Source organism: Hylobates moloch, unplaced genomic scaffold (genome assembly GCF_009828535.3).
Source record: "Hylobates moloch isolate HMO894 unplaced genomic scaffold, HMol_V3 SCAFFOLD_20, whole genome shotgun sequence".
Taxonomy (NCBI): domain Eukaryota; kingdom Metazoa; phylum Chordata; class Mammalia; order Primates; family Hylobatidae; genus Hylobates; species Hylobates moloch.
Window position 1 is genome coordinate 31,427,927 of NW_026652295.1, and position 10,524 is coordinate 31,438,450.

At 46.0% G+C, this 10,524-nt stretch overlaps 1 protein-coding gene across 1 annotated transcript; it reads right to left on the reverse strand.

Moving 5' to 3' along the window:
* Positions 1-5,461: 5,461 nt before the first annotated feature.
* On the reverse strand, positions 5,462-10,079 carry LOC116460331 (HLA class II histocompatibility antigen, DM alpha chain). Its single transcript, XM_032141398.2, has 5 exons — positions 9,940-10,079; positions 7,495-7,779; positions 6,584-6,862; positions 6,224-6,352; positions 5,462-5,715 (listed from the first exon to the last, which is right to left on the reverse strand). The coding sequence occupies exons 1-5, from the start codon at positions 10,025-10,027 to the stop codon at positions 5,711-5,713; spliced, it is 786 nt and encodes a 261-aa protein (XP_031997289.1). The 5' UTR covers positions 10,028-10,079; the 3' UTR covers positions 5,462-5,710.
* Positions 10,080-10,524: the final 445 nt, after the last annotated feature.

A 10,524-nucleotide genomic window follows, 5' to 3' on the forward strand; every position in this document is an offset into this window, starting at 1 on the left:
TCACCTTGCTTATATACTCTAACTCTGCTAACGAACTGTCAAGTGTGTTGGAATGGGCAGAATATGGGGTGGGGAGTGCATAATTTGTAGAGCTTCTACAGATACAATGGTAGGTAGGTCCTTTCTATACTATCTCATCTCACCTTAAAAGACTTGTTGGCTGGGCGTGGTCGCTCACGCTTGTAATCCCAGCACTTTGGGAGGCCAAGGCAGGCGTATCACCTGAGGTCAGGAGTTTGAGACCAGCCTGGCAAATGTGGTGAAACCCCATCTCTACAAAAAATACAAAAATTAGCTAGGCGTGGTGGCGCGCGCCTGTAATCCCAGCTACTCTGGAGGCTGAGGCAGGAGAATCGCTTGAACCTGGGAGGCGGAGGTTGCAGTGAGCCGAGATCATGCCACTGCACTCCAGCCTGGGCAACAGAGTGAGACTGTCTCAAAAAAAAAAAAAACCAAAAAAACAAAAAAAAAAACTTGTTAATTGTCCTCATTTCCCAGGTTGGAAAACAGGTCCAAAGATTCACACCCAAGGTCTAAAGGCTGTAACTCCTCTTCTTATACAGCTGTTACACATGCATGTGTGAGCACACACACACATACACACACACTCTTGAGCATGCCCACACTCTCACTACATCCTGGAACTGGGATGGCTCACATAAAGGGAGTTAGTGAGGCCTCTGCTAAGAAAGGGAGAAAGAGAAGAGTCACAATCCGTAACCCAATTCACCCAAGTCTTATCTTTCCTGTCCTCAGAGTTCCTTCTGCTCTGATAACCACCGTCCCTTCCACTTTCTCTTTTGACAAGTTTCAAAGCTGAATTTCCCCCGCGCCCCCCTCCATACATTTCACCCTCACATTCCTCCCCATCCTTCCCAGGTAAGCTGTTAGCCTAACCGTGTAGGAACCAAGTCCTGGGATCCTTTTCAATGTCTACAAAGCCTAGCCCTGGCAAGCGAGCACCGGCTGTGTGGTCCTGTGCCAGCACTGAACATGGCCCTAGCCAGTAACACTGAGGCTGAATGTAATTCCCTCTTATGTCTAGATCTCTGCTCCGACAGTCAAAGGAGATGTGAAACCTTCTGTGAGGCCACAACAGGAAATGGTAGGAGAAGATTTCACTTCTCTATTAATTCGAACACTGAGGGAGCTTTTTTGGGATAAAGAAGGACAGAACATCCAGACACCTGTGCTCAGCAGTGTTTTCCTTCCTCTCCGCCTCCCAACCCTTCCATTTTTACAGATACAGCTCTGTCTTCCCACCTCCAGCCAATTCAAAATAACATTTCAATTGCTCTGTCCATTGTTGCTTATTTGTTAATTATTGATATAGCACCGGGACTGAAGAGGTATGGAGCCCCAACCAGGTTCCCACATGTTGCCTTTCTTTTACTGCCTCTACACAACCACCCAAAGAGTGAGTCCTCTCCTTTCCCACTGCCTCTGCCCTTAGCCTGGCCACCACATGCTTGCAGTAAACTAGTCCCAGGGTTTGTGTGCAAAGCATTACCGAGAACATTCAGAATGAGAAGATATGGATTCTGCCCCCATATCGCTTTGCTTGTAGGTCAACTGGGGAGTGAGAACAAACACTTTAAATAGTTTATATTAAAGCAAGTGAGCAATAAGAGAGCAATAAGACCAGTGGTCTTAAAAGAGAAGAGAGAAATCACCATGGTCATGGTAGACAGGGAGTACTCTCAATCGAGAGGGCCTGGAATGAGCCTTGAATACTGGGCTGGATTTGTGTTGGAGAGGAGGAAGGCAGTTGGCATTGTAGGTCTGATGTATAGCTCCACAAGCATGACAATGCTGTGAGGTGCCATCAGGGAGGAGGTGTCCTATGAGGAGCCTGGAGTAGCTAAAACAAAGACAAGCTACAATAATGTCACTGGCACTGGACGTTGGAGGAAGTCACAAATGTGATCTCTTGTTTTTTCTGAGAGTATGGCCATAATAATAAATCTCTTCTAGGCACTTCCTAAAGTTGTTCCATGTCAGTTCTCAGGTTCCTCTTTGGGGCAGATGGTTTTAACTGAAGTCACCATTTTATAAACACAAAATTGCTCAACCAGTTCATCATGCCTTATAGCATAAGACCACATTTGTGACTTCAGTGTCTTCAAAACTACACACACCTACATCCTGCCAAGATTATGTTACTTGCCCAATCTATCCAATCCCCACCTCACCCCTGCCGTCTACCCCTTACCTCACCTCCGCCCACACACACACCGTCCTACCCTGTCAGGATTCACTGCTCTAGACTCTGACCTTTGGATTATAGTTTTTTTTTTTGAGATGGAGTCTCGCTCTGTCGCCCAGGCTGGAGTGCAGTGGCACGATCTCGGCTCACTGCAAGCTCCGCCTCCCGGGTTCACGCCATTCTCCTGCCTCAGCCTCTCTGAGTAGCTGGGACTACAGGCGCCCGCCACCACGCCCGGCTAATTTTTTGTATTTTTAGTAGAGACGGGGTTTCACCATGGTCTCGATCTCCTGACCTCGTGATCCGCCTGCCTCGGCCTCCCAAAGTGCTGGGATTACAAGCGTGAGCCACCGCGCCTGGCCAGATTATAGTTTCTGTAGTCAGTTCACCATCATTCCATCCTACAATCAAATTACTTGAACTACTAGGGATAGTCTATCTGATTTGCCACCATGACTATTTTTTTTTTAATTTTATTTTTTGCCACCACAACTATTGAAGAATGCTATCTTCATCTTACCCATGAGAAAATGGAGGCAGAGGGAGGTTAAGTGGTTGCTCAGATTTACCCAGATACTAAGTAATAGAACCATTACTTGAACTCAGGATTTATTACTTTAAATCCTGTATTGCTAATAATCAATTGGAAAACAACTGAAAATTGCCTACCATTTATAATAACAATAAAAACCACAGCATATTTATGAATTAACATACCAAATATAAGAATTTTAAGAAAAAAGAAAACTTTATTGAAGTGCACAAAGACCTGAGAGGTGTAGAGATATACCATATTCATGGATAGGCCATGCTAACATAATGCCAACCTCTCCCCACATCTCTAAACTAAATGCTACCCCAATTAAAGTAACAGTAGGACTTCAGGAGAATTTAACAAACTGATTATAAAATGTATGTGGAAATAAAGTCCAACAGTATCTTAGAATATTTTGATAAAGAAAAGGAAAATAAATTTTTGGGGAAGGTAATAAAGAAATGGAGACTAGTTCTACTAAATAGTAACACATATTAAAAAGCCAAAATAATCAAACAATGTGATACTGATTAGTAATGAGAGAAAAGCAAATTAAAACAACAAAATACCACTCTACACCCACCATGTTGCCAACATTTGAAAGTCAAATAATTATAAGCATTAGTGAGCATAAAGGGAAATGTGAACTATCTTGCTCTGTTGGTGGGAGTATAAACTGTTTATGATCGCTGAATTATAGAAATTATAAACTACTTGGACAAAAAAATTAACATAGGAAATAAAGCAGCATATCCCAATCCTTAGGTTGAGTGCTTTAAGTCTTGGAAGATTTCAATAAAGAGAAATTAGGGGCAAGTTCATGGAATAAGTTGAACTGGAGTTGGACCTATGGAGTGGGTTAAGACAGGAACAAGATGAGCAGAATAAAGAAGGCATTCCTGTGAGAGGAAAGAGCCTGGGCAAATGCCCTAAACCAAAAACAGATGTAATACCTCAAGGAAGAGTGAGGAAAAAAGATTCATTCAAGAATAGCATTCCTGCTGGGAATAGTGAGTAATATTTTTTATTAGAAAAGGGGCACTAGACTAGAGAGGATACTGAGTGCTTCTAGAGTACTTAAGTAACAGTATCATACAAGGTTTGATCAGAGAGCATCTAATCTAAGCCCATCATTTTACAGATGAGGACTTTGAGGCCCAGAGAGGGGAAGTGACTTGTCTAAAGTCACACAGCATAATAAAGCACTTTTAAGGGCTTGCCTGACAGGAAATATATAGAAAAGTTGGAAAACAGAGAGACAAAGAAATTAGGAAGAACTAGAAAGCACCACATCTAGAATTAGTAATGTGAGAATAAAAAGAAAAACATCTAAAATGGAGAAAATACAATACTTGAAGCTAGTATTAAGGTATATTTCAGAAAAGAGAAAGAAGTCTATGAGGCAACTAAGTTCTCCTCTGAAGATCAAGACACATAATGATAAGGTTAGGTTATTGAGCACATTTTCTATGTGCCAAACACGATTTTAAGCATTCTATAGATATTAACTTATTTAAGCTTCATAGCATGAGGGTATGTTGCCTTATTTCCTATATTAATTTTTTCACTCAACTAGTTTATAATTTCTGTAATTCAGGGATCATAAACAGTTTACATTCCCACCAACAGACCAAGATATTATAGTTCACATTTCCCTTTATCCTCGCTAATACTTATTTGACTTTCAAATGTTGGCAACATTGTGGGTGTAGAGTGGTAAGGTGGACACCACTGTTATCATCATCCTTTTACAGAAAATGATACCAAAGCACAAGTTAAGTAACTTGCCCAAGGGCTCACAGCTAAACGCTGACAGTTACGATTGAATCCCCAGCAGTCAGGTTCCAGAGCCCATGCTTCTTAACCAGTACACATGATGCTGTTAGAAATGAGATGGTTCAGAGACAGTGCCAACTTCTCTTAAGGAGAATTTAGTATTTTCTTTTGGATTAGACTCTAGTACAATGCCAAGAACAGAAACTCCCTCATCAAGTAATTGCCTTCTCAACTTTACTGCCACCCTGTCATCCAAAGCAACTCCCAGACCCTAAGGAATGCAAGAAAGCAAGCATATACAAAGCAATTTACCACCAGTGGTCATGTGCTGCCACCTTTCATTATCTGCCCAGGATAGCACCTGTGCAGTTCTCCTTGGACAGTTCACTCAGGCCAAGGAAGAGATTGTCAGGAAAGACATGTGAATTCTTTGCCCTTCCAGGCTGTTTTCACTTCATGTTAGGGGCTTCATGATACTGTTTTCCCAGAACTGACATGACTGATTGGAATAGCACCTGGGGGCTTATTCTTCCCATCCCTGAGCTTCTGTTTCCCAGTTATGGTGAGGGATGAAGGGAGTTATATGTTCCTCAGGGCAGCCTATATGAGACATAAACATTTTCACAAACAGTAAAATACACACACACACACACACACAAATGCACAAGCAGCTTCCTTAACCATTTTGTAAGCAGATTATTAGAAAACAACTCTGCCTTCGTTTCTCACGTATTTTGCACAAACCGATAGAAGGAAAAACATCATGTACCGCCAAGACCAGGGAATAAGAGCTCAGCTGGCAAATCAGGGGTTTTCCCTATTTCCCTCCCTAACAAGGGCAAGCTGTGTTCAGGTTAAGGCATGCCGAATTTGAAACGACAACCCACTCAAGTTGAGATATCCAGAAACAAATACCATGAGTTAAGAAAGAAGCCACACTGATATAAACAAATGAGATTTATTGCCTTGTGGGGGGAAGGGATGTGGTTGTGATAGGCAGGCCACTCTGGGATCCCTGGGATGCAAGCCCAGGGACAGCAGAGTCCCCAGGTGGGAAATCTACACACACACCCCAGGGATGTCCCAGAGACTTCTTCTACCCTAAGAAGAGATCCAGGGCAGGATGTGAGAAATCTGAGCATCCTCTGTTTGGATGGCTGAAGCTGTTGGTATCAAACTCTGGTCTGGAAGAATCAGTCTAGGGAGAGACAGGGATGGAGGAAAGGCATCAGGGGATCCCTCCTCCTCCTCCTCCTCCTCCTCCTCCTCCCCCTCCTCCTTCTCTCCTTCCCTCCCCCTCTCCCCCCCCTCCCTCCTCCTCTCCTCTCTCCCTCCTCTCCCCTCTTTCTCTCTCCTCCTCTTCCTCCTCCTCCTCCTCCTCCTCCCCAAAGGCCTTGCTCGCCCTGCCTGCACCACATCCTGCAGAAGTTGATCTCTCCTTGTTCCCCAATCATCTCCAAGCACCCTTCCTACAGCACCCCATGATTCCTTTTTTCACTCAAAGCAATTCTTGTAACCCATAACTGTGTGTGTGTAACTGGGTCCCCAACTGGGAAGATGTGCCCCCATGGTGCTGGATACAGGCCCCCACACCCAAGGGCCTGAGGATCGCTATATGTCCCCCCATGCCACAAAATAATCCTGACATATGCACACATGCACCATATGGCTCCCACGGGCTCACCCGCCCCCTCCAGATGACATACCACCTGAGCAAGGCTTCCGGAAGTAGATGATGAGAACAATGCCCACAATGATGCCCAGCACACCCAGGCCAAAGGCCACGCCACACAGCACATTCTCCAGCAGATCTGAGGGCAGTGCGTTCCGGGGCACTGGAGGAAATAAGGAGTGGCTCAGCCTGGGGACCTAGTTAGGGAGCCTCCCACCCAGGGGAATGACGTGGGTGTCTGGGATGACATGGGAGAAACTGTGGCATGGGAGACTGGGATGGGCTTAGGGTAGGAATGGACTAAACAAGGTACCAGTGGAGAAAGAAGGCTCCTCCCATGGATCTATCCCTTTTTGCCTCCAAAAGGACCAGAATTCCAGGGAGAAAGCCTCACCCCAATAGGCAATTGCTGTGTAGCCGTCAATTTCGTGAGTCACAATGCAGGAGAAAATGTCAGAAGGTTCTGGTGTAACGTTTAAGTAAGAAAAGGCCTGGAAGCTGAGTCCATCGACAGCTGAGACAAAAGTAGGCCCAAATCCTTCCACAGGGATGGAATGATGCTGCCAGTTCACTGTCAGCATGGGTGGGAAGAGATTACTGACAAAACAGACCAAAGTGTTGGGCTTGCCAAACTCCAGGGGCTTCAGCGTGAACACTTCAGTGATAGGAAACCCTGGTGGGGGGATTGAGGTGTGGGAGGAAAAAGAGACTAATTTAGATGGTATCTCTGTGTTTGGAGAGGCCATGGCATATGGAGGGGAGGGCAGAGAAGAACACAGTGGGTCAGGCTTTGGGAGACAGAGATGAGGGAGGAGCTGGCCTCTGAAGGGAGGTCTTCTTCCAGGCAAGGACTGCAGCTAGACCTAGAAGCAGAGCCAGATCCAGGCTACTCTGGACCCCTCCACCATGACTTCCTTCAGCATTTCCTGTCTAGAGCTCATGTTGATGTCTAACCATGCACTGTCTTCTCACTAAGACATAGTCACATCATCAGATATTTCCACTCTTCCCATCCATCTTGCTGGGCATAGTAGCACAAGTGTTAATATTCAGTAGGTATCAATTGGTACCTGTTGAATTCATCACATTCAATACATAGTTCTGAATGCCTACTACATGCTAGGTACTTCTGCCCACCAAAAAAACACAGGGTGCAGACCAAGGCTGGTGGAAAAATTAAGGTGATGAAGAGAACCAGAAGGTATTTGAGATGGGGAGCTGGTATCAAGGGGAATTATTCAGTGTACAGATCAATGAGGTTAAGAATGCAGCCCTCCTCCCTTCACTCCCCAGAAAACTCCTGACCTCTGGACACCGGGATTTTCCCATCAAGTTGTGGCCCTATTTGCTGGATCATCGACTCGCAGAACTCTTTGTCAAATAAAATGGCAGGAGCATCTCCCTGTTCCTGAGCCCAGTCAGCAAATTCGGGCAGGCGAGGCACCCGAGTGTTCTGGGAAAAGTCGAAGAAGAAAAGCTGGTCCTCGTCGTAGGCCTCAGAGAGTCCCACACTGGGACTCCCATCCTGGCAGTACACTGTGTGCAGGAACGTGTGGTTTCGCAGGTCATCTCGCCACACTGGAGTAGGAGCTGCAAAGGACCCAGGGTGAGGTTCAGGGAAGTGGGAGCCTTCTCCTCCAACTTAAAAAACAGCAAGGTGGGGCTAGGCGCAGTGGCTTATGCCTGTAATCCCAGCACTTTGGGAGGCCGAGGCAGGCAGATCACAAGGTCAGGAGTTTGAGACCAGCCTGGCCAGCATGGTGAAACTCTGTCTCTACTAAAAATACAAAAAAGTAGCTGGGCATGTTGGCATGCGCCTGTAGTCCCAGCTACTCAGGAGGCTGAGGGAGGAGAATTGCTTGAACCAGGGAGGCAGAGGTTGCAGGGAGCTAAGATTAAGCCACTGCACTCCAGCCTGGATGACAGAGTGAGACTCTGTCTCAAAACAAAACAACAACAACAACAAAAACAAGCAAGGCCTGCTTCGAGGAGCGTGGGCTGAGGTGAGACCCTTTCCTGTGTCTGTTATTTAGACTCCCCCTCCCAAAGGGGGTGAAGAACAAATTATGGCATCTCTCCAAGCTTCCCCTGCCTATAAAAAGGCCAGTTGGCAAAAGTAAAGAGTTCTACTTTCTAAAGTGACAGATTCAGGCCAGGCATGGTGGCTCATGCCTGTAATCCCAGTACTTTGGGAGGCTGAGGCAGGCGGATTGCTTGAGCCCAGGAGTTCAAGACCAACCTGGGCAACACAGCAAGACCCTGTCTCTACAAAAAATACAAAAACTTAGCCAGGTGTGATGGCAAACACCTGTGGTCTCAGCTACTCTGGAGGCTGAGGCAGGAGGATTGCTTGTGCCTAGGAGGTTGGGGCTGCAGTGAGCCGTGATTGTGCCACCAGACTCCAGCCCAGGTGACAGAACGAGCCCGTCTCAAAAAACATATATATAAAGGCTGGGCGTGGTGGCTCAAGCTTGTAATCACTTTGGGAGGCCGAGGCGGGTGGATCACCTGAGGTCAGGAGTTTGAGACCAGCCTGGCAAACATGATGAAACCCCATCTCTACTAAAAATACAAAAATCAGCTGGGTGTGGTGGCATGTGCCTGTAATCCCAGCTACTCGGGAGGCTGAGGCAGGAGAGTCTCTTGAACCCCAGAGGCAGGGGTTGCAATGAGCTGAGATCGCATCACTGAACTCTAGCCTGGGTGACAGAGCGAGATGCCGTGTCAAAAAAAATAAATTAAATAAATCAAATAAAAATTTTAAAAATGTATATATATATAATAAAGTAACAGATTCAGAGTCACTCTTCATTGTGTGTTTGTGGGCTGCACAAAGACACCTAGCCAAAGAAGCAAGTGAAAGCCTGCATTCTGCTCACCATGCCATACATCCTGGCATAGGGCTGTATCCTCCCAAAGGGGATTCCTTTGTCTAATTCACACCAGGCCACTGTATTGACTAGAGAAGGCCATGGATGGGTTTCTCACTCTTAGAAGGGAAAGAGGAGGAATAGCTACAGCTTCCCCAAGCCATAGATGGGACTGCTTCCCACTACCCCCAGACACAAATGGTAAATTGGAAAACCAGTATCCAGACATTTCTTCAGCCACTTCATTGGCACCAAGCCTCTCTCAAAATGTCTTCTGTTCCTTAACCTACCAGGCCTCCCAAAGACAGCACTGAGAGAAGTGATCCCATAACTGCATAAAATAATCCCTTTTCTTTGAAGCTCTTGGCAGGAATCGCTCAGCCAGCAGGAAACCTTTAACCCAATACCCAGAAAAACAGACATTTGGAGGAAGAGGGATCTTCCAGATTATTCTTCCATTCTGCCCCATCCTCTACAGAGAAGGAAACTAAGAGAATTTCAAGAATCACAAGATAAGTTAATGATAGAAAGCAGAATAGAATCTTGAGTGGAGGAGTGAAAATAACATTCACTTTGTTCAAATCCCAGCTCTACCACTTTCCAATGGTGTGAACTTGCACAAATAACTCTGAGTCTCATTTTCTTCATTTGTAAAATGGAGAGAACAATCTCCGCTTCAAGAGATTGTCTTAAATGGAACATGTAAAGCATCTCTGATATCATTTACCAACCACACATAGTAGCTGTCTTTGCCTACTCCCCTGTTATTTCCACTGCCTCATAAGACTTCCCACCACTCACAAAGCACAGCGCTTTTCCTCACAAACACTGAGTGAGCTCCCTAGGTTCAGGATGGAAGTAAATGAGCGTACCATCTTACCTTCAGGGACGGCCCAGGAGTGGGGTAGCAGCCACAGAAGTGGTAGCATCTGTAGGAGCGCAACTCCTTGGTTCTGTTCATGACCCATACCTTCTCCCCACACAGTAGGTAGGAGCTACCAACCCAGCTTCCCCAACTCCCTCCCCCAGAGGGTGGTCTTAGATCATGTTTTGCCAGATCATTTCCAATAGGTGCCCTTGTCATTTTGTCTAAGCCAATCAGAGAAGCGTAGGGTTTAACATCATCAGTCACTAGGGAGACGTCTGGGGCTAGCAACCTCCTGAAGACTTGGCTGTTTGACCAGGGCAGAGTATGGCATGTAACTGGGCTGGGAAGCCCAGTGGAGGAATGTTGCTTCCTGGTGGAGTTCCCTCTTTGGTTTCAAGCTGTCAGCCTCAGTCTGTAAGCGACCAGCTGGCTCTTCAGAGCAGTGCCACCTCCTGGCAGAATGCTGCAGTGGGGAACCGCATCTTCCCCAAGTAAACCCCCAGGGCTCTTAGGACCCTGCCTTCTCCTCCCTCCTGGCTCTTCCTCTTTCTCAAAAAAAACTCATTCTCCTTCAGGCATTAGCTCTAATTCATTTGG

Coding starts and splice junctions, on each gene's coding strand:
- LOC116460331 (XM_032141398.2), bottom strand. CDS start 10,027: ATGGGTCATGAACAGAACCAAGGAGTTGCGCTCCTACAGATGCTACCA. Junction 7,780..9,939: donor CTCCTGGGCCGTCCCTGAAG/GTAAGATGGTAC, acceptor GGTCCTTTGCAG/CTCCTACTCCAGTGTGGCGA. Junction 6,353..6,583: donor CACAGCAATTGCCTATTGGG/GTGAGGCTTTCT, acceptor TATTTCCTCCAG/TGCCCCGGAACGCACTGCCC.